This window comes from Fomitiporia mediterranea (genome assembly GCF_000271605.1).
Source record: "Fomitiporia mediterranea MF3/22 unplaced genomic scaffold FOMMEscaffold_3, whole genome shotgun sequence".
Lineage (NCBI taxonomy): Eukaryota > Fungi > Basidiomycota > Agaricomycetes > Hymenochaetales > Hymenochaetaceae > Fomitiporia > Fomitiporia mediterranea.
In genome coordinates, this window is record NW_006760388.1 from 1,073,126 (window position 1) to 1,098,337 (window position 25,212).

General features: G+C 46.7%; 11 protein-coding genes across 11 annotated transcripts; 6 read left to right on the top strand and 5 right to left on the bottom strand.

The window, feature by feature from the left end:
• Nucleotides 1-63: 63 nt before the first annotated feature.
• On the bottom strand, nucleotides 64-2,363 carry FOMMEDRAFT_17750 (aldehyde dehydrogenase). The gene is made up of 10 exons (XM_007263538.1): nucleotides 2,219-2,363; nucleotides 2,068-2,149; nucleotides 1,779-2,001; nucleotides 1,546-1,690; nucleotides 1,376-1,480; nucleotides 1,208-1,306; nucleotides 765-1,149; nucleotides 574-708; nucleotides 446-509; nucleotides 64-361 (listed from the first exon to the last, which is right to left on the bottom strand). Exons 1-10 carry the CDS (start codon nucleotides 2,354-2,356, stop codon nucleotides 256-258), a joined length of 1,482 nt encoding a protein of 493 aa, XP_007263600.1. The 5' UTR covers nucleotides 2,357-2,363; the 3' UTR covers nucleotides 64-255.
• Nucleotides 2,364-2,548: 185 nt separating this feature from the next.
• Nucleotides 2,549-7,014, bottom strand: FOMMEDRAFT_118525 (uncharacterized protein). Its single transcript, XM_007263539.1, has 12 exons — nucleotides 6,533-7,014; nucleotides 6,290-6,477; nucleotides 6,057-6,232; nucleotides 5,689-5,985; nucleotides 5,142-5,624; nucleotides 3,849-5,090; nucleotides 3,527-3,796; nucleotides 3,425-3,475; nucleotides 3,215-3,373; nucleotides 3,045-3,158; nucleotides 2,937-2,992; nucleotides 2,549-2,882 (listed from the first exon to the last, which is right to left on the bottom strand). The coding sequence occupies exons 1-12, from the start codon at nucleotides 6,796-6,798 to the stop codon at nucleotides 2,642-2,644; spliced, it is 3,543 nt and encodes a 1,180-aa protein (XP_007263601.1). The 5' UTR covers nucleotides 6,799-7,014; the 3' UTR covers nucleotides 2,549-2,641.
• A 1,217-nt stretch (nucleotides 7,015-8,231) lies between these two features.
• Nucleotides 8,232-10,046, top strand: FOMMEDRAFT_17751 (uncharacterized protein). Its single transcript, XM_007263540.1, has 3 exons — nucleotides 8,232-8,641; nucleotides 8,694-8,948; nucleotides 9,003-10,046. The coding sequence occupies exon 3, from the start codon at nucleotides 9,054-9,056 to the stop codon at nucleotides 9,876-9,878; it is 825 nt and encodes a 274-aa protein (XP_007263602.1). The 5' UTR covers nucleotides 8,232-8,641; nucleotides 8,694-8,948; nucleotides 9,003-9,053; the 3' UTR covers nucleotides 9,879-10,046.
• Nucleotides 10,047-10,295: 249 nt separating this feature from the next.
• On the bottom strand, nucleotides 10,296-11,467 carry FOMMEDRAFT_78615 (phospholipase C/P1 nuclease; the record flags this gene model as incomplete). The annotated part of the gene is made up of 2 exons (XM_007263541.1): nucleotides 10,296-10,918; nucleotides 10,984-11,467. 2 exons carry the CDS (start codon nucleotides 11,465-11,467, stop codon nucleotides 10,296-10,298), a joined length of 1,107 nt encoding a protein of 368 aa, XP_007263603.1.
• Nucleotides 11,468-11,799: 332 nt separating this feature from the next.
• On the bottom strand, nucleotides 11,800-13,673 carry FOMMEDRAFT_165872 (glycosyltransferase family 4 protein; the record flags this gene model as incomplete). The annotated part of the gene is made up of 9 exons (XM_007263542.1): nucleotides 11,800-11,910; nucleotides 11,970-12,132; nucleotides 12,199-12,379; nucleotides 12,435-12,603; nucleotides 12,657-12,763; nucleotides 12,814-12,921; nucleotides 12,980-13,095; nucleotides 13,143-13,601; nucleotides 13,654-13,673. The coding sequence occupies 9 exons, from the start codon at nucleotides 13,671-13,673 to the stop codon at nucleotides 11,875-11,877; spliced, it is 1,359 nt and encodes a 452-aa protein (XP_007263604.1). The 3' UTR covers nucleotides 11,800-11,874.
• Nucleotides 13,674-13,918: 245 nt separating this feature from the next.
• On the top strand, nucleotides 13,919-15,597 carry FOMMEDRAFT_145000 (26S proteasome regulatory complex, ATPase RPT6; the record flags this gene model as incomplete). The annotated part of the gene is made up of 6 exons (XM_007263543.1): nucleotides 13,919-14,066; nucleotides 14,119-14,238; nucleotides 14,291-14,902; nucleotides 14,953-15,062; nucleotides 15,128-15,221; nucleotides 15,278-15,597. The coding sequence occupies 6 exons, from the start codon at nucleotides 13,919-13,921 to the stop codon at nucleotides 15,397-15,399; spliced, it is 1,206 nt and encodes a 401-aa protein (XP_007263605.1). The 3' UTR covers nucleotides 15,400-15,597.
• Nucleotides 15,598-15,931: 334 nt separating this feature from the next.
• On the top strand, nucleotides 15,932-16,671 carry FOMMEDRAFT_165874 (uncharacterized protein; the record flags this gene model as incomplete). The annotated part of the gene is made up of 5 exons (XM_007263544.1): nucleotides 15,932-16,114; nucleotides 16,171-16,211; nucleotides 16,267-16,358; nucleotides 16,411-16,485; nucleotides 16,537-16,671. Coding segments are annotated over exons 1-5 (516 nt in total), but the record flags the coding sequence as incomplete, so codon positions are not given.
• Nucleotides 16,672-17,742: 1,071 nt separating this feature from the next.
• Nucleotides 17,743-19,210, top strand: FOMMEDRAFT_17755 (uncharacterized protein). The gene is made up of 6 exons (XM_007263545.1): nucleotides 17,743-17,965; nucleotides 18,029-18,220; nucleotides 18,279-18,319; nucleotides 18,373-18,464; nucleotides 18,516-18,590; nucleotides 18,646-19,210. Exons 2-6 carry the CDS (start codon nucleotides 18,044-18,046, stop codon nucleotides 19,167-19,169), a joined length of 909 nt encoding a protein of 302 aa, XP_007263607.1. The 5' UTR covers nucleotides 17,743-17,965; nucleotides 18,029-18,043; the 3' UTR covers nucleotides 19,170-19,210.
• A 384-nt stretch (nucleotides 19,211-19,594) lies between these two features.
• On the top strand, nucleotides 19,595-20,758 carry FOMMEDRAFT_78949 (uncharacterized protein; the record flags this gene model as incomplete). Its single annotated transcript, XM_007263546.1, has 4 exons — nucleotides 19,595-19,777; nucleotides 19,842-19,882; nucleotides 19,944-20,161; nucleotides 20,223-20,758. 4 exons carry the CDS (start codon nucleotides 19,595-19,597, stop codon nucleotides 20,756-20,758), a joined length of 978 nt encoding a protein of 325 aa, XP_007263608.1.
• A 777-nt stretch (nucleotides 20,759-21,535) lies between these two features.
• Nucleotides 21,536-22,710, top strand: FOMMEDRAFT_77875 (uncharacterized protein; the record flags this gene model as incomplete). The annotated part of the gene is made up of 5 exons (XM_007263547.1): nucleotides 21,536-21,718; nucleotides 21,790-21,830; nucleotides 21,890-21,981; nucleotides 22,035-22,109; nucleotides 22,175-22,710. 5 exons carry the CDS (start codon nucleotides 21,536-21,538, stop codon nucleotides 22,708-22,710), a joined length of 927 nt encoding a protein of 308 aa, XP_007263609.1.
• Nucleotides 22,711-22,946: 236 nt separating this feature from the next.
• Nucleotides 22,947-25,131, bottom strand: FOMMEDRAFT_77843 (calponin; the record flags this gene model as incomplete). Its single annotated transcript, XM_007263548.1, has 5 exons — nucleotides 22,947-22,991; nucleotides 23,066-24,589; nucleotides 24,643-24,780; nucleotides 24,839-24,992; nucleotides 25,055-25,131. The coding sequence occupies 5 exons, from the start codon at nucleotides 25,129-25,131 to the stop codon at nucleotides 22,947-22,949; spliced, it is 1,938 nt and encodes a 645-aa protein (XP_007263610.1).
• Between the last annotated feature and the right edge of the window lie 81 nt (nucleotides 25,132-25,212).

The following is a 25,212-nucleotide window of genomic DNA, read 5'->3' on the forward strand; positions in this document are numbered from 1 at the left end:
GGAAAATGAAAAGCATTGTACTTTTATACAAGTTGCCCCAATGGCGCAGAACACTTCCCTTTAGCTGCTATATGCGCCATTCAAAGCAACCGAAAGGAGACCCACTACAAATTGGATACTATATATTGGAAAGCTGCACAAGTTCTGCTTTTACCAATGACATGTTTACACTACATGTCCCCTTAGATTTCCTTACATATGTGTACATTCCGCGACTATCACCCTTCATATTTTACCTGAAGTTATGGCAGACAGCTAAGGGTTATCCACAAGCGGATATGTCCCCTGTGCAGGATGGACGACTATCGCGCGTTTGTATGTAAAGTTCTCGATATCGAACTTTCCGTATCCTGTTGCTCCTCTGCAAAAGGAAAGTCGAGTGGGTAGCATGAGCACGATAGAAGTAGTATTAACAGCCAAATTAGCTGTATAGAGAAGAACGTACCCAAGGCCAGCGTGCACCCATCCTGGCTCGCCGTGGTACGTAGATCCATTGATTGAGACCAGTCCTAATAAACGTATGTGAATTACCTTGCTCGGAAGATGGCATATATGTGCGATTATATGGCTGACCTGCACGAATACGTGGTGCCACCTCTAATCCACGAACAATATCGCGGGTCCAGACCGATGCTGTCAACGAATAATCCGTCGTGTTCGCCAGTTCAACTGCTTCTTCTACAGTATCAACTGTAGTAACGCCCACAACTGAAAAAGGAAATCAGCGTTTAAACAAATCCAGAGAAGTGAAGTTTATAGCATGCCTGGACCAAAGCTTTCCCGATCAAACGCCCTCATACCAGGCCGTATACCAGAAACGATATGCGGATTCAGAACCGCGCCGTCTCTCTTTAAATCACCAACAAGGATCTCTGCTCCCTCTCCTTGCGCCTCACGCAACAAATTCAACACGCTCTCTGCAGAACCTTCGTTAATCAACGGTGGGATCCTCGCGCCGCCACCACTCTGTGCATAGGTATCACCTGCGCGAATGCGTTGGAAGTGTTTTTGGAGAGCCGGGAGGAGTGAAGAGACGGCGCCGCGTTGGACGATGACACGTTCGGTTGACATGCAGACTTGTCCGGAGTTTGCGAGTGCGCCGTCTGCGATGCATCGAGCAGCTGCTTCGATGTCTGCATCCTCAAGGACCTGTATGTATTCATTGGCAACTACTCAAAATATTGAGTGTATAGTAACTGGGACTTACAACTGCTGGAGCTTTCCCTCCTAATTCGAATACACATGGCTTGAGGTACTTGGCTGCCTCTTGTGCGATGAGCCTGCCGACTCGGTCGCTTCCGGTGAACTATTTTACGGAATTCCGAGCTCTCAGGATACCGTACACGATAATTCTTGTAGAAAGGCTCCAACTCACGTTCACGTGTCTAACGAATGGGTGTCCAATCAACTCTGTTGTAAGAGCAGGTGATGTCTCTCTTGACATAGAAACATAATTCAAAACACCAGGTGGTAAACCAGCCTTTTTGCACACAGCATTAGCGGGACTGATAGTCTTGATTTTTTTATAAATAAAATGATGCTTGCCTCATGCATCAACTCAACCACGATTTCCTGAGATGCCGGACTAAACTCGGATGACTTGAGGACCACTGTATTCCCGCATGCAAGCGGAATGAGGATAGCCCTGAAGCTCAGATTGATGGGCGCATTCCATGGGGCGATAGAAAGTCTGTAATTGGGAGTATTGATACCGTGAGCGCGAGTCCTCAGTTAACGAAATTCCCCAATCAAATTGACGAGGAATAACAAATACTCACATCACGCCATGTGCTCTTCTCTGCACGAGAACATGTCCGCCTGGACCCGTAACAGATGGGTAGGTCTCTCCCTTTATCTGCGTGCACAATCCGGCTGTTTCCAATATCCAAGTGTACGAGCCCGTAATGCTGACAGTCACCCATGAATCTGCGGCAGCTGTCTCTTCACGTAATAGCTTGGCAATTTTCTGTTTATACTTGTCGGTTTGGAGGAGCTCGGCAGCTGTAGATAAACAAAGTTGCTTTATTAACCGACAGGTGATTAAATTATCGAGACAATAGTAAGTACCTTTGATGAAGACGGCACGTTTCTTGACCCCGTGGGTATGTTCCCATGAGTCCAAGGCTTTTTGTGCTGCCTCGACGGCGGCCTTCAGACCGAACATTGGTTTTGTTTTGTTTTGTCATTACTGAGACAACATAGCTGAGGACATGCTCACCTTGCAGTCTTGAGAAGTAGCTGAAGCCGATTTGACGACAACCTCCTTGGTCAGAGGATTACGCACGTCAAACGTGCCATGGTCACTAGCTGACCTACGTTCGCCGTTAATCCAGAGCGGGACTTCTGGGAGAGCCATGGGAGATGTGGGGCAACCGAATACATTGAATACTGAATGAAGTACATGGGATTATATAGTGATAGTGAGACATGGTTGTCAGCGGCAAAAGGAATGATGCATAAGGCGGACCATCACTGTTCCCTCAGCCCTGGGGGCGATAATCACTAAGCCAGATTCACAGGCACTTACAATACGACTTGCGCGGGTGGGAGAACACGTACGAAATATTGAGTCATTCATACATATCAATACAAAACAGCAATCCACCAAGGCATGATCAAGAAACATAACATAACAAAGCTGCTATCGAGGAAGACCGCCTTCATCATCAAAGCGCCGCAACCATCGCTTACTCCTCGAGCTCCGATTGCTCGATCGCCTCTCACACTGCTCTACCTCCTCAGCACTCCATGATCGCCAGAAAAAATCTTCCGTCTCAGAAACGAAGAACATCCGATACGTCTGCACGCACACTTTGATCTCTAGCCCACTTTGACCAACTGAGGAGCCCGTCAGGGGAGTTTTCTTGACAAGTCGATAATTGCTGTTGAAACATCGTAAGGAAATACGATTAGCGACTACATGTTGGATTACATACCGCGTCAGGAAAGGCGGCTTTAATTTCTCTTCTGCGAATCCTCTCGTTGTCTCATCCTATGAAGGATTTATTAGCTGTACTTCGACACGCATTCTTAGAAGAACATACCGAAACGAACGAGTCAATATAGGCTTGCCAACGACCAGAATAAACATCATAGTCATCAAATGTAGCATCATCTTTGCCGAGAAGTTGAATGGTCAAGGTATGTGAATCTGGCGTCTATCAAATTAAATCAATACTTCCGTTCAGACATGAGTACTTATATGAAAGCTCACCCAGTCTAGCCGGAAGAGATTTTCCTCTGAAGCGAGAACCTTTTCAGTGGTCCCTCGAATTTCGTCCAAATCAAGACTTGAAGGGGAAGACATCTCCCGCTCCCTCTTTAGTCCTTCAAGGATGACCAGAGACTTGCTGTCCGCGATAATGTTTTGAACCTAATAGTACATTAGGACCAGCACACGAGCTACACTTTGAGTAGACCTTACCTGCTTAATAATGGCCCCAATGACCTTGTCTATCGTAAATGTGATGTACGCCTGACCTAAACGTGAGTGAATGCTATGTTATAACAATACAATCGCACGGACCTTTGTGCCGAACATATAGCGTGTAATATCTTCAAACATCTGCGGATCAACGACGTTGTCAAACAGTCGTTCGCATGTTTCAAGTAGGAACGGATAAAAATGAACTGCTGGCAAAGGGAGCTTTTGAATCTCAGCCAGTTGTTGGTCTGGCGGCTCCGTATTTAAGAGACCAAGGTCCGAAGCAAGCGGGTTCATACGATAAGGTGAAGATGGATCGTTTGCAAGCCTATTGGCCAAGTCCTTGCACGAGAGTAAACGAGAGTAGAGGAGCTACAGTAAAACTTAGCGATTATCAATGAATTTGTTGGCTAACATTGCTCACCTCAATTAATCGCAGCAAGGTGTAGAACGTTGCATTTGTGAAGAAAGACCCTCGGCGGTTTTGGAGCGATCGGACAGACCCAGTAGGAATGTCCTGCGATTGCGCTTCATAGCCACCTTCGTTTGGTTCAGACGATACATTCTCGTCGACGAGAGTCAAATTTGCCGAGACTGGTGAAGCTAAGCGGGAAACAGGATTCGACTGTGCATTCTGAACAGCTCTTCGGCTCTTATCCTGCGCATTCGTTTTTAATAGTTTTTTCCTGAGATCGCTTCCGGCCGCGCGCCTGCCGTTCCTCCCACTCCTAGAGCTGCTTACGACCGAAGCGTTATCATCTGCTTCATCAATGAAATTTGAGAAGTCGTCGGTCAAGAAGTACTGCTGATCAACTTGTTGATTCCTCAATCGAAACGCCGAATCAAAAGTCGCTGGATCAAGCATGAAGAACATAGGTACGAAAGATCGGAGAAATCCTTCAATACGTCTTCGATCAGCGACGCTGATATGATGTTGCATTCGATCGAGCAGAGAAAACGTAAGTTTGAAGAGATCCGAGAGAACATCTGTGTCCTCAATGACAAACGCCATGTGGTATCGTGGTCGAGTACGCGCGAAAAGTGGATCAATCAGAGAAGCGCGCCTCGACATCTGTTCTTCCCGAGCAGACTCAATCTGGTTCAAGAAAGTCTTCGCCGTGATAGCCTTCTTGTCGCTCGCCTTGAAGATTATGCCCTGGTGGTCTAAAGATTTTTGATAGTTCCTACTATCAATTTCTCTCCAGACCTTGTTCCATTCTCGTTGTGCTTTCTTCCATTCTTCTTCCTTCTGTTTGAGCCTGGCGAACACTATCGGAATGGCAATGGCTGGCGAATCATGCATAGCTTGAATAACCTCGAGGCCCGCTTCACGCCCGTAAATCTTCTTGATTATACGCTGGTGAATTGCCTTGTTTACACCAGATAGAGGCATCTTCTGCTTGGACGTAGCTCGCTCCTCTGGTGAAAGCTGCATGATCTTCAAATGGAATGGTTCAAGCGTTGCAATCGTGCGACTGATGGCCTCAATGTGAAAGTCGTACTCGTGACGCTCCTCTTCGCTACGATGTAGTGCTTCTTCATACGCATTCTTCTTATGAGTGTAAAACCCGGAGTCTTCACTAGCCCAGGTTGGATGGGTCACCCATTCGTCATTGAGAACGCTTTTGCACATCTCATCTCTTCCAGAGCATGGCACGTTCGCCTCCTAACCCTGCAATCAGACAAGCTTCTTTATAGAGAGGATGCTCAGACTCACGCTTGGTGGTAATCGTCTATAACTAGGACCACAGCGGATGCTGAGCTGTTCTTTCGACAGGCGTTCCAAACCTTCACCGTTCACTGATGCAGAAGCACCAGAAATGCCGCTCATAGCCTCCCAACTCGAGTCCCACCCGAGGATCTCTTTGAATTGCGCCCAAAGTTCCTCGCTCACCAGAAATGTGCGACTCTGCTCAACAAGACGCCTCATGTCGATAATTTCCTGAGTGAAGAGATTTATGAGCTTAAGAAACTCGTTGTACACATCCCGGTTGTCGATTGCAATTCGAACGCGATCGAAGAAATGCATTTCGTTCTGGGAAGGAGCAGCCATGATAGGGACCGGTTGTTCGTCGTACGTGCTCGGGCCAGGACGCGGTTGAGGTGGTGCTGGGCGTTCATGAATATGATGGGGCGAATGGGGTGTCTCGTCGTATAGTCCGTCTTGACCCCCTGTCAAAGGGTATTTTGTCCGTTTTGTCTAGAGCAACAGCAGAGCGAACAAAGTCAAAACTTATTGCTACATAATCACGGACAAGACATACCCTGCTTTGAGCTGCTCTGGATGAAACATCGAAATCCTGATCCCTTTCACGTTCCTTCTCTTTCTCTTTATCACGAACCGGGACCTTCCTCTTTCGTTTCTGAGTACTTGGAGCGGTACTAGCTAAAGAACTGGAGTCACCCGGTGCCTTCTTTACTTGTTTAGCCGTCTTCACATCCTTCTCCACCGACATAGCGTCAAGGGCGTTGAACATTTCGCGAGGAACGAAGTTCTGCAGACCAGATAAAAGATCCGGAGAGTTTTGGAAAAGGTCGGCTATCCTCTGCGCCAACTGGTCCTAATTGAGAAAGGCGCAGTAAAACCAAAACGTGAGTCAACGCAGCAAAGACAAGAAAGTTCTCTGCTTACCTGATCCACTGGCGAGCGCTTATATGAGTTCAGAATATCGATGAATTCCTGGTAGAGTTCTTCGCGACCAGCAAACCGCTGTTTTATTTTTGTCACGTACTCCATCGCTGGAAAAATCTGCTCGTGTGTGTATGGCAAATTATCGCCAACAACGGCAGAGGCAGAGGCAGAACCAGCTGTGTCGCAAATAACCATCAAAATTTAGTAGGTAGATACAAGACTGAAGCACACACCATCGGCACTTTGACTCTGAGTTGTTGTGCCACCAGGTGTCGTGACAGTGATAACATTGGTATCATTACCGTCGAAAGTGCATTCAATGCGATAACCAGCGGGCAAGAAGGTATTAAATCCCTCAATGAGCTGTGGGTAACCAGCAAAGAGCGTTGAGACTCGTTGAATCACTCCCGGTGTATCAATGCTGCAGACAAAGTGTTATGAGTAAGCAAGAAGCGATATATTACGATAATACTTACGACTGATTCTTGAAATCTTTCATAATATCCAAGAATTTGTTATAAACGCCTGGGCTATCTGCGAACTGCTTCTTGACGGAATCTAGATAAAATAATGCGTCGCCGACATTGAGCGGCCTTTCAGAGATAGTCGATGTCTCTTGAAGCGGCGCTTGCGCTGCAGTATCCTGACCCCAATCAGACCTATCTGGCCATGTATCATCTACAGGTGAGCTCTTGATAACAACTTCATCTGGCCGCTCCGCTGGCACGAGGTCGATGTCCATCGCTAAATTCGCACCTGGTCTTTCTATCCTCTCAGGAGCCTGAGCCGTATCATTTTCGTCAGTTGCTGTTGCAGTATCTGGCCGCGGTTCGCTTGGTGCTGTTTTCTCGTCAATGGAGGCCGACTCCTCCAGGGCAGCCGTTGGTTCTCGTGGTATTGTGCGCCGCTCAACTGCAGCTGCGAGCTCCTTAACTCGTTGTTCCGGGTCAGTATTTCCATCCTCCTGGGCAACGTTGGGGTTTGATGTATCAATTTCCATTGACACTAGAGTGCTGAAGACAATGGAACCGGAGTATGGGGGAGAGTGAGTTTGAGCCTGAGTGAGCGAAACGCGGTGGCTGATGAATTGATCGACGCCCTCGTGACCGTGGGTCGAAATCACTCAAACCTACAAAATCACTCTCGAACTGGACCTCTTGTATCAGATTCGCGCAATGGGAAATCGTCGACAAAACTAACGAGTATGTCTGACTGATAATTGAAAGCCCATCTCACGCAAGGCATGGGGTCTGCTATTTAGAGTGACAGACATTGATATGTACAGTGTTCGAGAAGAATGATGATACTTCTCACAAAGTTATATTTTTTCTTCTAATATTCTATGCATAATATTTATTTAGATAGACTAAGAGTTATTATAGTAGACAAACTGTGATTTTGCTAGCTTTATATTTTATTATTTAAATGCAACTGATCTAGTATGAGTTGGAATTAGTCCTTCAGAGCAATTTAAAAGGTTTAAATTAAGTTCTACTGAATAAAAAAGGAAGGTCTATTGTGTACAATAAGAACAGGTTCTCAGTGTCAGAGACTTTCTGCCTTAAAATGTTTTCTAGATAGTACTACTAGTACTAGTAGTAGCTTAAATATTTTTGAAAAGATTACAAATTACTATATTTTTAACATATTGTCTATTATTTTAAAATTTACAATTTGGTCAGCAAATTTTACCTTTACTACTAAGAGAGAATGTAGCTATCTGAATGTACATAGCAAATAGTTCTTGTGTATTGTCATTTGGCTTGATGAGTTCTACCTTCCAGCTGAACTAAGTGTGTTATATTTGACGCGTCGCGACGCGCGATCACATGACATTGATGAGATTGTTATACTGCGCGATTAAAACTCAGCGTCCACGGTCTAGCGCCTGCAAGCCTTTCTTTTCCCTTCTCCAGATTCATCTCTATTCGCTTTTATTTATCCACCGCTCTACATCAATGCCTCGTACAGTGATGAAACGTCCGCGGGACGCCTTTGACTCCTCTCCTGCATCGTCAACTCCCCCACAACCACCTGCGAAGCGCTTCCACCACCTTGATTCCGACGCATTTTCAGACGCATCCATGTTCCACCTCCCGTCTGACTCACCCTCGAATCCTTTCGGTCGCATCAAACCTTTTGTTCCTCGTGATCTTCCTCGTCCGACTCCCGTAGCCGACCATCTCGTACTTCGTTTCCAGCTTGGCCATCAATCACATAGCGTTTTTCGTATTGTGACTGTGCCAGCAAACTATACCTTCTGGCATCTGCATCGGCTTTCGCAGTTTCTCTTTGGTTGGAAGGACATTCGGAAGGAGAAAAGTCCGCATAATAGGACAATACGCATCGAGCGTCGTGCGGAGCACATCTTCACAGTGCAGAAGCGAGTAGTATTCTACGCATCTGCAAAGCACGCAGGTTTATTTAAGAATGGGAAATCGGTGTTGCATGTTACCGGAAACCTTGAAGAGATCAGACCAAAATGCAAGGACGATGTACCTTGGGAACGCGAAGAGCATTACACACTTGAACACCTCTGGCACCGGCCAGGCAGTAATATTGACGTGGGTCGCGCGGTTATCTATGTAAGAACACTAATTCGTGGTGGAAATGCCTTCTCTTAACTTTTTTTCTTAGGAATATGATGTGTTTTCTGTTCATAAGGAGGCCTTATATATTTCACTTTACAGTGACTCTGACAAGATCAAGGCATTGTTACCAGACACGGACGAGTCAAGCAACGTACCGACAGTGGTGCTCGGTTCTGGGCTTGCGAATGACGATGATGATGACGAAGATTTTCCTCTCGATTTGCAGCAGTTTAACGAGCCGCATGCGTTCGAGAACTTCATTCTCAGTCAAGAAGACACCAACGAGGAACAAGATGATGGCGTGAGTGCTGTCACAAATTCTACCCTGTACGTAACTCAATAGATCGTCAATCAGTGCCCAGATAGCATTCGTCTCGCCGAAGAACAAGCCCGAGTCAAGAAACGAATGTCTGCACCTCTGCCTAGACGCCTCCCAGTAGATGAAGATGAGCATGACGATGTTGAGGAAGACGTGCCTTCAAAGATCCAAATGCTTACGAAAGCCACCTCGGTCAACGATCTGACAAAGGAGAACAGCAAAGGTTCAGTCTCGCTAGTCGTACGTTTACCGGACCCGGATAACAGCAAAGAAGACGGCGAAGGCTCCCCTGATGAGGATCAGTTGTCGCCAGTGAAAGGCCGTGAACCAGCAAGTTCACATTTACCTGACCCTGAGGAAAGTTGTGAAATAGGCGCGGATCGTAAGGCTGCCCGGCTTGCACCGCGCAAACGTGTATCCTCAAACCTTCCCGATCCTGAAGAAAGTGTTGAAGTTGGTGTAAATCCGCCCCAAGGACTCAGCAAAACCGCCTATCGTGAACCTTGTTTACCGGATCCAGAGGAGAGTTGCGAAGTTGGCGCGTACCATCCAGATGGTCTTGTTCCTCAGCGGGCAGGACGCGGACGAACATCACTTAAGACCTGTCTGCCGGATGCCGACGAGACCTTCGACAGTAACGCAAGTGCTCCCCGCCGCGTCCTGCGGAAACGCGGTCTTTCTGAATCACGAGACTCTGATGCAGATGAACGTCAGAATGTGACAGCAAACCACAACGAAGTACCGCGGAAACGTGTTACACGAGTGGCGCGGCTTCCAGACCCTGACGAGAGTCGTGAAATCGGCGATGAAAGACCAGCCGCTAGACCCTCGCGACGAGCAAAGGTTGCCTCACGAGCCACATTGCGTGACCTTGCAGCTGCGGATGACGAAGAAAGCGAAGCTGAAGTCTAAGTGTGCCCCGACAAAAGTGAATTGGATATGTATGAATGTGGGCTCCGACGCGACACCTCTTGCGACACCTCATCAACAATTTGTTCTTTTATTTCTTGGTTTTGTTTCCTTCCTTTCCTTTTCTTCACTATGCATGTTCTCCCGTATGGCTTTTATGATTTAGTTTTTTCTTTCCCTCGCTTTTGCATATTCATCATGACTGCGATAGAACACGAACAAGGCATATGTGACAATGAGAAATTTTTGCAATAAATCTTGAATTATCTACATCTATTTCATAGGCATGTAAACAAAATGCATTCGATGCTGTCAGGATCTTGGTTAGAAATACATTATATACAAAATCGGTATGCGAGAGCGGATGTGCAGAAAGCAAGACGTAAAGAAAATTTGCCAATCCGGTAAGCCAACGTTAGCCTAATCAACCAGAGCCAATGGACCAGCATTGGCACCATCTACCGCAAATAGATAATTGAGAACCGCAGCCAGTCGGATACCTCCCATTGCGAGCAACCTTTCGACTAGCCATGCCTCTTTGATGGCACCTGCATATTTCGGCGTGTCGAGCTCGAGATAAGAATTCAGATCGGTTTCCACGCCAGAAAAGTTCGATTGCAGTTGCAACTCGTCCAGCTCAAGAGGCCAGATGATCTCGCAGTTTAGGTCGTGTAAAGGTGCAGCCCATGCGTAAGGACACAAGACATCGTCATCCGTTGGCGGTAAATCAGGGGGCGGAGTTCTACCCTTTCTAGCTCCTGTCGACTTAATCTTCCGGTTGAGCGGTAGCTGCTGCAGTTTCTCTGCTGGCGGATACGGACGAGATGAGGATTCATCGAGCGGCGGACAGGTCAGCCAATCGTCGATTTGCGATTCGAAACGCCCGAGGACACCTTCAAACATGATTTGTCGAACGTAGGGATCATAGATTGTACCGCGCAGCGCGTTCTCGATGCGTTGTGACGGGAGTGGGCGCGTGTAGTTCTTCGGGATCGTTCGTAGGGTCTTAGCTATCAAACGCGAATCCCATACGGAATGAAGGTCTGTTAATGCAATAATTGGTTGCTTTAGTCAATGGGTAATTAGTCGAATGGAGACGGAGACTAACTAGTGACGCGACCGTCAAAGCGTACTTTGACGCCATTTCCTCCCTTATCACGTCCAGTGAGGTGAAGAGGTTGATGTAAATCGCCCATAAAATGCACAAGGAACTTGAGTGCTTCTTCTGCACCAGGATAGCCTTTCTCCAACCACATCGTAGTGTTCCGTATTCCACCAAGTACATTGTGCCCTGGAGCACCAGCCCAGCCTTCTTGACCGAAAACGCAGTGCTGCGCAGGATGATCGCCATGGCCGTTCACGTAGTGTAAGGAGGACGACCAGCGCATATACATGCGTACTTTGTCTGCCCAGGCAGCAATAGGAGCGAGATGGCAGTCAGCGTACTCAGGAAGGATATCGCAAAGTTGTTCGATGGTAGTTGGATGTAGGTGAATTTGTGCAATCGTCGCGACGATTTCATGACCTGCTGCACCCCACGCCACGACCGATGGAATGCTTATCACTGCTGGGATGAGCAGAGCAAGCTTCATGCCTGGTAGTTTCATGATAACAGTACTGGAGGTTGCTGCAAGAGAAGGTGCAGCACAAACGCGACGAGGCAAGTGAACAATAGGAACGCCGGAGCGACCCAATTCAGACCATTCAGGCCGCCGAGACGCGTCCGCTTAAAAGTCGCGAGGTGGCACGTGATCAATGTGAACCTAATCACTATGTAGATGCAAACCTAATTCACCCTCTTAGTACAACACTTGTATGACAATACTTGATTACATCAGTTAAGGTATATGACGATAATAGGCTATCTAGCAAGGTATTGACTGATTACGATGCAAATAGGAATTCATAGTTAACTGAACATGGCTTGCAGGGAAGTAATTGATGCATGTATCGTCCCCAACACAGGAGTCCTGTAATAGAGACCATCTATGATCCAAGGTTATCTTGGGAGCGTCCAGCACTCTGCAAATGAATACTGGAGCATTGGAGCATTAAAACACAAGAATAATGATCGGTCATAGCATAATTACGCACCTTGGTATACTCTTCGTACCGCTTCTGTACCCAATCGCATGCCTCTGGCACGTAGTCGATATCCCGTCGAGGGCTGAGGAATTCCAATATCGCGAAGAAAAATATATCCACAATTAGAATAACGACGTAGATCGGCCCAACACATCGACCAAGATTATGAGTTCTAGAAGACAGCCCGACGAAATACAACCGGTTAATAGCGGGACACAAGCCGAGGTGATCTCCTTACTGCTTGATCCTAGTCCATAAATCGCGCTCTGGTCTAGCTAACGCGAATGCGTATACACGTTCCGTTCGTTCAGTGACATCTTTCCAGTTATAGAACTTGCGTATCCGCGCATGAGCTGCGTGTGGGTCATGAAGTCCCGCAGCTACTTTACGTATGGCCTCAGACATCGCGCGTACAATATCTGTCGTGGTAAAGTTAAATAATGAGTCAAGTTGTTTAGGAATAAAGTGCCGCACCATCTTCCTCAGGTAGCGGTAAAGATATCATGTCCTGTGGAAGCACTTCGGGTACACCACCTACACGCGTGGACACGACGTATAGCCCTGCACATGCAGCTTCTAGGATAGCTATGCCAAATGACTCCGTTAATGACGTGTTTAGAAATATAGAACCTTCATTCAAAAGCTGTCATGTATTGATTATCAATAAGCAGAGACGAGTAAATACAGCGTGCGCACTTCGCGAACGTCACTATGTTGTACAGAGCCACGCAAGATGATACGATCCTGTAGCAGATGCCTTTCGCGCATCTGGAGGAGGTCGATCAATTTGGGACCATCACCGCCTGCCATGAACATTAGTGACAATTATATCTTCTGCTACTCTCGTGCTCACCTACTATAAATTTAACGTTCGGGAACAGTGCACAGATTCTTGGAGCAGTGGCAACCAAAAGGTCAATGCCCTTTCGGTATGCAAGACGTGAAATGACAATAATGTTAACTGGACGAAAAGAGAAAATATTACTATGCGGACGTCCTTGGAATAATACTCAACATACTTGTAGCGCCAGAGACGAGCTTGTCAGAAGGCTTGAATTGATCTACTACAAGTGCATTTGGTATGACATGGGCGATTGATGGCGGAATGCATGATCGGAGTACTGTATTCTCGCGTCTATAACGCATAAGTAAAATAGATAGTGATGCTCCAGTGATCCTCACCCGGTGTGAGATACGCAAATGACACCGTCAACATTTGCGAGAGTTGCTTCAAGTAGTTTGTTTGTAAGAATACTTGCTGCGTCTGCAAACCCAAAGAGCGAATGGTCCGTGAAGACAGTCCGCACGCCAAGATGGTGAGCATGCAAGATCCCTTCGTGGCCCAGGGACGAAAGCGAAGCATGTGCGTGCACGATGTTAATGCGTTCACGCAGAATGATGCTCCTGAAATACGGAAGGAACGTGAAAAAGTTCGGTAGAGTAGCGGAGGATGCGATGGTTGTGAAAGGAATATAATAGACTTTGATTCCAGGAAGCAGCCATCGAATGCCAACGCGATCCGGCGGGTGCGAGTGCGTTATCACGATGACTTTGTGTCCCTTTCGGAGGAGTTCCACGCTGAGCATATAAATGTGATTCTCTACGCCTCCGACATTCGGGTGAAAGAAGTCAGAAATCATTCTAGAGAGTATCGTGAGTGCTTGGTGAATAGTGAGTCACGAATAGTACATACGCTATTGAGAGAAGTGCCATGATTTATGTACAGCTTTTGGTGTCATCATCTGTTAGATACGCAACACGATCGTCGTGAGGGCGTACTATTAGTATTACTGCTAAATGCGCTACCAGTAGTGTATGTAGTAAACTGAGTGGTAAAGCAACTGGAGGCGCCTCGAAAACGCGTGGTCCGGATATGGAAATGTTTAGTCATGCGTACCTACATGACGCGTCCACTCAAACTGCAGGTCAAGTCCACACCGAACTCTGCTCTCGCCACCATGCCCGTCCCCGTCAAAGCACCGACTCCTCCAGGAGGAATCAAGTCCTACTATCAGGCAAAGATTGAAGCTGCTGAACTTACTATCAATCACAAGACACAGAATCTGCGACGACTTGAAGCTCAACGGAATGCTCTGAATGCTAGAGGTGTGCCCAGTGTCGTCCTGCCGCCTCCTTGTACTGACTTTGAACAAAATAGTTCGCTTATTGCGAGAGGAACTGCAACTTTTACATGAACCTGGCAGTTATGTTGGTGAAGTGGTGAAAGTCATGGGCAAGAACAAGGTTCTTGTGAAGGTACAACCTGAGGGGAAATACAGTACGTCCATTCATCTAGTTGGCTTCTTACAGACACTGACCACCTGGAATAGTCGTTGACTGTGACCAGGATATCGATGTCGCCACCCTCAAGCCGTCTCTACGAATTGCCCTTCGATCCGATTCATACACAGTCCATAAAGTCCTACCCAACAAAGTGGATCCCCTTGTATCGCTGATGATGGTCGAGAAGGTCCCAGATAGCACGTACGAAATGGTCGGAGGTCTAGACAAGCAGATAAAGGAGATTAAAGAAGTCATTGAACTACCGGTCAAACATCCGGAACTCTTTGAAGCTCTTGGCATTGCCCAGCCTAAGGGTGTCCTGCTGTACGGTCCTCCTGGCACAGGCAAAACGCTCCTTGCACGTGCAGTCGCACATCATACGGACTGCCAATTTATCCGTGTGTCTGGGTCGGAGCTCGTGCAGAAATATATCGGAGAGGGTTCACGTATGGTTCGAGAACTGTTCGTCATGGCCCGCGAACACGCTCCAAGTATTATCTTTATGGATGAAATCGATTCTATCGGTAGCTCGCGTGGGGAAGGTGGCAGTGGCAGTGGTGATTCGGAAGTACAACGGACTATGCTGGAGCTGTTGAACCAGCTCGACGGTTTCGAGTCGACGAAAAACATCAAGGTCATTATGGCGACTAATCGAATAGGTGAGCACCAACATTTCTACGCCGGGATATCAATCTTATATGCTTTGCAGATATTCTGGACTCTGCACTGCTAAGACCTGGTCGTATTGACCGGAAAATAGAATTCCCACCACCGGGCCCGGAGGCGCGTGTCAGCATTCTCCGCATTCATTCACGCAAAGTACGTTGATGAAATCTCGTTGCCCGCTTTCCTCGTTTCACCTCTTATAAATCCTTTCTTGTCAGATGTCACTTCAACGTGGTATCAACCTCCGTGTTCTTGCCGAGAAAATGGGACAATGTTCTGGTGCTGAAGTTCGTGGTATCTGCACCGAAGCAGGTGAGAGTATCATCTTCTTCCTGTGACTCCCGTATTTTAAACTTGGTACCGCTTAGGTATGTACGCTCTTCGGGAACGACGACAACACGTTACGCAAGAAGACTTTGAATTTGCCATCGCTAAGGTCCTGAAGAAGAATCAGGAAGGGAACACATCGGTCAACAAACTTTTCTCTTGATTATTCTCATTGTGCTACTGTTTTTTGTTCCGACTTTTCGATCGCAAGATATTTTATATTCTGTTCAGCATGGTGGATTAATTATTGGTGTGATAATTACCACCTCATCGTGATGCGCTGAGACCTCGCTATGATTCTGGCAGACAGTCCAAACGGCAAGCAATTGGCGAGACATACTTTGCCTGCCCTTGAGATAACGAATACCAGGGTGATTTCTTTCATGCATACTTAACGGAGACGTCTTATTTTAATATTGGCCAATGATTCTATGATTGTGTAAGAGTTACTTGTGACAAGCGAGACCTGAAGCTTGTGGACACCACGTTTCAAATGAACTCGACTCGTAAGTCTGGACCGGGAGTGGGAGATTTCGAATAACCCCTGCGTGAGTTCTACAGACGGCATGTTGTAGTATCTCTTCGGCACATACAAAGCACGCGGTCATCCGTTGCCATAAATATCAGTCTATATAAGGAATCAGTCTTAACACTCGTTTTGCTTTTCAATTTGAACTCCCTCAACGGTCAAGGCTCCACAATACATGCCAATGTCGGACGGTGCTAGTAATAATAAAGACATACCTGGGATCGAGCTCGACCCGGATTTGTATGACCCTTCGCGAGAGGAAATCGACTTCCTCAAGAGCCAAACAAAGATCGAAGACGAAGATGAGCTCAAGCAGCATGTCCTCGATGTCCAGAAGGAAGCCTGGTCAGTGAGTATTGAAGTCTGCGCCTCGTATATGCAGCATAATTCACAGCTTTGCGACAGATCGTCAATTATAGGTGTATTCAATCCTTCGGATTCATAACGTGCGTAGCCTTCAAATTAGTTGAGTTGAGGTATGCTTATCAATCAAGCATATAGGCTGAAGATATCGCATCTTCCGGCATATCAGGACCTTCTGAGGTTAGGAAAGCAGAGACAGGGCGCAATCTTTCTGGATTTCGCCTGTTGTTGTAGGTGACTCAGATGTTGTGGCTCGACCTTACAATAATCCAAGTCCATTAGTTGGTAACGATACGCGCAAAGTGATTGCTGATGGCTATCCAGTGGAAAATGTCATTGCTTCTGATTTAAAGAAAGGCAAGCCTTGTTTATACTAATGTGAGGAATCGCATTAACACGACCGGGCAGAATTTTGGGAAATTGGACATAAGTTATTCAAGTCGGACCCAGGATCATTCCCGGTCCCGTGCATACAAGGAGACATATTTGACCCTAATCATCTGGCACCTGCTCCACCTCATTATTCAACACCTACCACACCACGCCCGACACTCTCAAAGCTCACTTCACTTACGCCGCTCCAGGGACATGTGTCAGCCATCCACGTATCCGCATTCTTCCACCTCTTCGATAAGGAACGACAAATCCAAATAGGCCGTTTACTTGCCTCTCTATTGTCTCCGTTACCCGGATCGATGCTCTTCGGTACACATACGACTCTTCCTGTCTCAGGAAGCAGCACACTCGTTGCTCGAAAGATACATATTTATTGTTTCAATCCTGAAGATTGGCGTGCACTTTGGGAGGGGGTCATTTTCGAAAAGGGAACTGTTCGTGCCGAGGCAGCTATCCCTGAGGACGATGCATGGCGGGGGAAAGGTTTTGAGAAGGATGAGGACTGGTATAAGAGACGCTCGATGGTATGGTCCGTGACGAGGATCTAAGGATCGGACTTTCAGTGGCACATCATCCCAGAATACACTTTACACGAGTGTCGGTTTTAACTTTTGTAGCTCTTTTAAATAAAAATTTGGTTTGCTAATATAAAATTTATTTAGGGAGAGTGGGGGTAAAAATTAATTTACCCTAAAGTTAACCAGGTCCATTAGCTGAGGTCCAGGACCAATTTAGATTACTTTCTCACAAGCATTGTCCTGAGTGGTGAATGGACTCTGATGTACGTTACGTAATGTCCAGGTTTAAGGATCGTGAAACGTGTCTATACTTTTTCTCACTGACTTCTCCCTCATCAATGTGCATGGCCAGCATCTACCTGTATAACTCTGGACTGTACTCCTAGCCCTGCTTATTGACATGCTTTCCGAGCCCTTAATATCATTATATACGGTAAGGCCGCGGCCTCTCACGAATACAGCGCAATCAATTCTCTTGACACGGGGATACTGTCGCGACCTTTACTGCGATACCGCATGCCGAACTAAGAATAACATCTTCATTTATAACACCGCGACGGTTCCGAGATTCTTCTTCACATCTGTATGGAAAGGATGGGAAAGACTGTCTTAAACTTGGAAACACTTGTGTAAATTCTCCGATGTTTACTCATTTCTCTGGTCAAAGTCGATTCTGGATTCCCGTTCTTGCACCAATCTAGGAAAGACCCTGGTTCTAGACATGCAAGTTCCTATTCTCGAAAATTATTACTCCGTCTACAATAAATTTGACAAAGAGGAATTCCTACTTCGGCGTGTGAGCGCTGATAAAGGGATAACCTTGCGACTCCTGTAGCTTGACTTCCCAGGTTCCTGACTCTTATCGGCCGATGCGAATTACCATCTACTTGGATACTGCCGAGAATCAAATAGGTGGACTTCAAGTACGTCTGTTCGTAACAAAATGCACACCGGTTTACCCACCAGCTCTCAACGACAACCGCTAGGAAGAACCGACATAAATGCCAGGCAGTACTTCGGGAAACAGTACCTCGTCGCGACTCCCTTTTCTCAAACTTGATCCAAACTTATACGGGCCTACTCGAGAGGAGGCTGACTTTCTGAAGAGTCAAACAAAGATCGAAAGCGACGAGGAACTCAAGCAACATGTCATAACAGTCCAGAAGGAGGCCTGGGATGTACGTCTTCTCACAGCCTCTTGACGAATGTTTGTATACTGATGGAAATAATAATTAGGTCGTAAACTATAGATGCATTCAAAACTTTGGATTTATAACGTACGAACCGCAGCACAATTTTGATGTACTACACTCAGAAAAGTTGCCAATAGCCTGAAGATCTCTCACCAGCCGATATATCCCGCGTTTCTGCAGCTTGGAAAAGAAAGATCTGGTGCAATTTATCTGGATTTTGCCTGCTGCTGTAAGTCTTGTTTACACCACGCAGCCAACACAATCTCATATATTTCTTTAGTCGGAAATGATGTACGGAAGGCGATTGCGGATGGATTCCCAGTAGAAAATGCAATTGCCTCCGATTTACAGGGAGGCAAGTGGGCCTCATGCAGAGGTCTCTGGGCTGCGTATTAACATCTACTTGATAGAATTCTGGAATATTGGTCACAAATTATTTAGATCAACGCCAGAGACATTCCCTGTCCCGTTCATTCAAGGAAACGTCCTTGACGAGAAACATATATCTCCGGCTCCGGCTCTTTATGACTTGCCGACTAGCCCCCGTCCAGTTCTTTCTGAGCTGACCTCGCTCACGCCACTTCAGGGGCATGCATCTGCCATCCACGTTTCAGACTTCTTCCACCTCTTCAGGAAGGATGACCAGATACAAGCAGTACGCCAACTCGCATCCTTGCTGTCACCGCTACCTGGCTCAATGATTTTCGGCACCCATTCTTCTTTACCTGTCTCGAGCGAGATGAAACATCCGATGGGTAACTTCCACTTATATTGTTTCAGCCCGGAGGATTGGTGTGCTCTTTGGGACGGTGAGATTTTCAGGAAGGGGAGCGTCCGTGCAGAAGCAGAGCTTATTCATAGCCCACCCTGGCGAGGCAAGGATCTGGAAAAGGAGGCAAGGAGTGCGATGGTGTGGTCTGTGACAAGGATTTGAACAAACTGATAGTAATCACAATCTTAAGAGATACTGAGACCATGTTTATGCATAACTATGGCAGAAAGAGGAACGTTTTGACATAAAACTCTTTATTTGTCTTCTTGTCACATATTATCTTAAAGACCACAACAAAATATTCCTGGTCCTTGTCCTGTAAATCTTGAAGTATTCGATCCACGTGGCTCCGAGTCTCAATAGTGATACTCATACACGGATCGGCCTGGTAATAGTACTCCAATTTTAACCCATGACTTTCTGTAGGACTCGTGCCGACAGTGCCGATATCTGAATATACTTCGGTTGCAACTCATCTCTGCAGTATATTTACTCAATGAGTGAAAGGCCGTGAGCTCGTGTGTCTTATCGTTGTCCCCGATGCCCTAGTCCGAAAGTGACCCCTGAATCCTCTCTCGTCTACCAACATGTCAGAACCGGAGACTCCAACGAATGGTGTCGTCTCAGCACGACTTCCAGGTATCAAACTAGATCCCACCTTGTATAACCCTTCTGGAGAGGAACTTGACTTCTTGAAGGACCAGACGAAGATTGAAGATGAGGAAGAGCTCAAACAGCATGTTATAGCTGTTCAGACGGAAGCATGGAACGTAAGTATTAGAGCACATGCCCGTACTCGTTAAAAAATGGCTTACTCGGGACTTGTATACATAGGTCTTTCATTATAAGTGTATTCAGTCGTTCGGGTTTACAAGGTTTACCTCGCCTTTCGTCTGTTAAATATCATTCGAATAATTAACACAACACGGTGGTCAGGCTCAAGATCTCGCGTTTACCCGCGTATCCTGATCTTCTGGAGTTGGGGAATAATAGGCCGGATGCTATCTTCCTGGACTTTGCTTGCTGCTGTATGTCTGATATGTGTCACTGTTTATCTCCGCTCTTATTCTCCATCCCAGTCGGAAATGATGCCAGAAAGGCAATCGCAGATGGTTATCCAATGGAAAACGTAATCGCTTCAGACCTACAAGCAGGTACACCGTAACCATCTTTATTGAAGAGAGACTTTGAGCTTACTCGTATCGCTTTATACAGGGTTCTGGGAGGCAGGTCACAAACTATTCAGGTCGACTCCAGAAACGTTTCCTGTTCATTTCATCCAAGGCAGCGTATTCGATCCAAATCACATAGCACCTACGCCACCTCACTACTCTCCACCATCAACCCCTCGGCCGGACCTTTCCACTCTCACGTTACTCAACTCACTCCAAGGACACGTATCGGCCATTCACGTATCACTGTTCTTCCATCTCTTCAGAAAAGAAGAACAGATCATTGCAGCTCAAGCACTTGCCTCGTTACTCTCCCCCCTCCCAGGATCGATGATCTTCGGTACGCACTCGTCAAGGGCCGTCTCAGAGGAAATTAAACGCCCTGTTAGTGGAGATACCGTTTACAACTTCAACCCCGAAGACTGGTGTGCTCTTTGGGATGGAAACATATTTAGGAAGGGCAGCGTTTCTGTCGAGGCAAGGCTGATTGACAACGCAGTATGGCGTGGAAAGGAGTATGATAATATTACGGAAGAGACGAAGAGACGTGGAATGGTCTGGAGCGTGAAGAGAATCTGACCAGGTTAATTGCGAGATCTATGAATAGGAAATTTTGTTAGCTAAAGTGGTAGAAATTGACGATACGAATCGTAACAATCCTGCGTTGAAGCAACTCTAGTAAAGCCTATGCAAGGTTGCTTTGTAGGAACTATGCAATAACTTTTACCATTCATCCAATCGAGGAAGGGGTGCCCTAAGAAGAAAAAAATTCATAACATTCAATTCCGGTCTTTGTGCGCATGGAAGAGCCGATTTAATACAACATTTCAACCAATGACCGTATAGTGAAGTGGAGCGTCCGTACAGGGGCAGAGCTTATCAAGAGTCCACCTTGGCGGGGTAAAAAAGGAGGTTAGACGTGCGATGGTGTGGTCCGTGACGAGAATTTGAACAAACCGATAGTAATTATAAATATAAGTGCTAGTATGAGACCATATTTATGCATAACTGCAGCAGAAAGAAGAAGGCTTTGACATAGAACTTTTTGTTTGTCTTCTTGTCATATCTTGTCTTAGTGGCCACAACAAAATATTCCTTGCCGCGAAGCGAAAATCTTGAAGCCTTCAATCCACGTGACCCTCGGCAGTAATTTGCATCTACGGATCAGCCAGTAATAGTATTTCTAAACTTAACTCATACCTTTCTTCAGGGCTCGTGCCGGCAGTGCCGATATCTGAATATACGTCAGTCGCGCAACTCATTTCTGCAGTATATTTACTTAGTACGTGAAAGCTCGTGAATCTTATCGTCGCTCTGGTCTGAAAGTGACCCCTGACTTCTCTCTAATCTACCAACATGTCAGAAATAGAGACTCCAACGAATGGTGTCGTCTCAGCGCGACTTCCAAATATCAAACTGGATCCGAGCTTGTATAATCCGTCTGAAGAGGAGCTCGTCTTCTTGAAGAACCAGACAAAGATAGAAGATGAAGAAGAGCTCAAACAGCATGTTATAGCTGTTCAGACGGAAGCATGGAGCGTAAGTACCTGGAGACTATATGCGTATTCTTATTAAGAAGAGCAGGATATGCTCAAGAGTCGTTTCTATAGGTCTTTAACTACAAGTGTATACAGTCGTTCGGATTTACGAGGTGCTTTGTCTTGCGCCTGTTATATTCTACTCAAATGATAAACATAACTCGGTGTTCAGGCTCAAGATTTCACGTCTGCCCGCGTATCCTGATCTTCTGGAGTTGGGGAAGAATAGGCCGGATGCTATCTTCTTGGACTTTGCTTGCTGCTGTACGTCTGATACCCGCATCACTATTCGACTCCTATCTCATTTCCTATTTCAGTTGGAAATGATGCTAGAAAGGCAATCGCAGATGGTTATCCAATGGAAAACGTAATCGCTTCAGACCTACAAGCAGGTAATCCATATCCATTTTTGTTGAAAAGAGACTATATATGAACTTATTCTTATCGCTTTATACAGGGTTCTGGGAGGCAGGTCATAAACTATTCAAGTCAACTCCAGAAAAGTTTCCCGTTCCCTTCATCCAAGGCAGTGTATTTGATCCAAATCACATAGCACCTACACCACCTCACTACTCCCCGCCATCCACACCCCGGCCGGACCTTGCTACCCTCACCTCACTCAAACCACTCCAAGGACACGTATCAGCCATTCACGTATCGGCGTTCTTTCACCTCTTCGGAAAGGAACAACAAATCATCGCAGCTCAAGCACTCGCTTCGTTGCTCTCTCCTCTCCCAGGATCAATGATCTTCGGTACGCACTCGTCCAGGGATACCTCAGGGGAAATCACACATCCCGGAAGTGGAGATATCGTTTACAACTTCAACCCTGAAGATTGGTGTGCTCTTTGGGATGGAACCATATTTAGGAAGGGGAGCGTTTCCGTCGAAGCGAGGCTGATTGACAATCCAATTTGGCGTGGAAAGGAGTTTAATAATGCTACGGAAGGGACGAAGAGACATGGAATGGTCTGGAGCGTGAAGAGGATCTAAAGTCGTTAATTTCTTCGACATCTGTACATAAGGAAGTTTGTTACCGGATTATTAACAATGAGTACATGAATGATAATGACCCTGCTGAAGTAATTAGCGCAAAGCCTATGAATCAAAGACAGAAAAATTATTCATAACATTCAGATTTCAGACTTTGCACACGCGGAAAAGCCAGTTTAATACAACATGACAGTATTTTAATTATCCTCGATCCCTCCAAATATAAATTCCTAGACTTAGTTTCCTCCTAGGCTCATAAGGCTTCCTACAAACGTCATGATCTGTAAACAGCGAAGGAGAAAAAGGGCGAAGTTAGCTGTAAGAATATCATGATTATGCAGACTAGGGAACGTACAAGTCGTGCGCGGACATCAACGATATCCTCAGGTACAAGGAAAATAGTTGCATTCATTTTACGTGCAATCGAAATAGCAAGTTTCGCGTTCTGCCTACGATCTTCATAATCGCCTGTCTCGCTGACGTTGACAACCAAGCTCGGATCAACGATTCCAGGACGAAGGCCCTCAAGGAGGTTGAGCACGAAGATACCGGTGGTGAGCGACGGGTCCTTGAACGAACGGATCGGACGCGTGCCGTGGTTGCCCTTCGCAGCGGTTGCATTGGCCCACTTCAATATCTCCGTATCTGAAACCCCACCACCCCTGCCAGACTTGGACAATGCTGCAAGTGTTTGAGTGATATTGAGGCGCATAAGTTGCCATACGAGTCCAAGGACAAGCGTCTTCCGTCCATCGACGATATCTGCGCCTTGGATACCAACAAGGTGCATGTGGTTCTGCTTCCCGAGCTCAACGGCATAGTTCGTGTTTTCAACGCTCTTGAACCGCGAGAGTTTCGGCGTAGAGTCCTCGAGTTCCGCGCCTCCGTCCTCATCATCCATTGCGCGCTGCACGGCACCCAGCTTACTTCCAGTCGGCTTACTAACACGCCGCCAGATAACACTTCCGGGAAGCACCTTGTCAAATGCTTGTAAAATAACAAGTCCATCCTTAAGATTCTCGAATAGGTTGTGCACGGCCGGTTCAACGCCAAGTGAGTTAAGCCAGAGTGTGAAAACGCGCGCTTCGCGCTCGCCTTCGGCATCGAAGTCTTCGACAACGCCGTAATCTTTGGCTTCGGCCTCATCGAGTGGCTCGAGACCTGGCCAAGTGTTGAAGAGATTGGCGGTAAACGCAAGGTTAAGACGTGGGTTTCCCGCTACAAGCGACGATGGCGTGAGATATTTGCGGCAGCCAATGCGATCAGCATTCTGTAGCACCTGCTCGGCTCGTTCCTTCAAGTCAGGAGTCTGAAGTGGTGCACGAGAGCATTCTTCGGGTTTTAACTGGTTGAGCAGGACCGTATAGTTCTCTCCGTCGGATACGTCCCTGCTAAAGTTGTTAACACGTCTGTGCCAACCAGCCTGCTTCAGATGGTAGTTGAACCAGCGAAGAAGGATCTGGTCTGGTGTCAGCTTCAGTAGGTCCTCAATCGTCTCGCCATCTTCACAGAGCCGGTACAGCTCCGGATGAAGCTTGATATCGACATTCGCGAGAAGTCCTTTGCGGATGATCTGCCAGATGAGACCGAGAATGAGATGCTCTCGTCCTTCCGAAATGTCCGTAGACCCGATATTGACGACTGAGCATCCGATACCCTTTGCGGATGTAATAACGATATTGTTATTTTCGGTAATCTGGAATGCGTTTAGAGATTTGCGCTCTGTACCCTTGTTGAGCACACGCGAATCGATGGTGTCCGGGACAGAGTCGTTGATGAGTTTGCAAAGAATGAGACCATCTCGGCATTCATCGAAGATCTGCATAGTGTCTGTGGGGATAGGCAGACGTGAACCAATGTCCGGATCACCCTCAAGGACCTGCAGATCTGTCAGAGATTTGAACATGCAGCACTATGCACAAGAGGACATACACTGTTAATGTGATGCGTGAATTCTCTTCGTTCATCCTCGTTAATGGTATGGCTGGCATTCGCATTTGAGCCTTTCACTGTGACCTTTCCGCCTCTTGTTGGTAACACAGATGTATGCTTCTTGAGTTTTGCATTCAGCTGGAAAGCTAAGGGATTAGACCAGTGCTTGTGGAGCTGCGCATTCTGCATGACGCACCTCGACCCAATCTTCCAGCTCGACTTTGCCGCTCGCGTCGACGCTGACGTCCTTGAGCGTTTCTCTTACCCGATCATACGATTCACCGTTGTGCTGGAGAGTCGTGATGACTGTAGCCTTGTCCACACGTCCTGGTGTTTCTGTTGGGATTGCACTAAAGCGCAGTCAGAAAGAATACCGGGCGCATATATCGATGAAATGGAGAGAGACACAGACTTGAATCGGTTAATAAGGTCAAACATCTCCTCCTGGGAGACGTCAGGGAATTTCTTCTGCAGTCGTATTGCCTGCATGGCGGGCGACACTGAGGATGATGGTGGTGAACGTGGACGTTCGAGAGGAAGGGAGACGCTGCCTGTGCGGACGGGGAATAA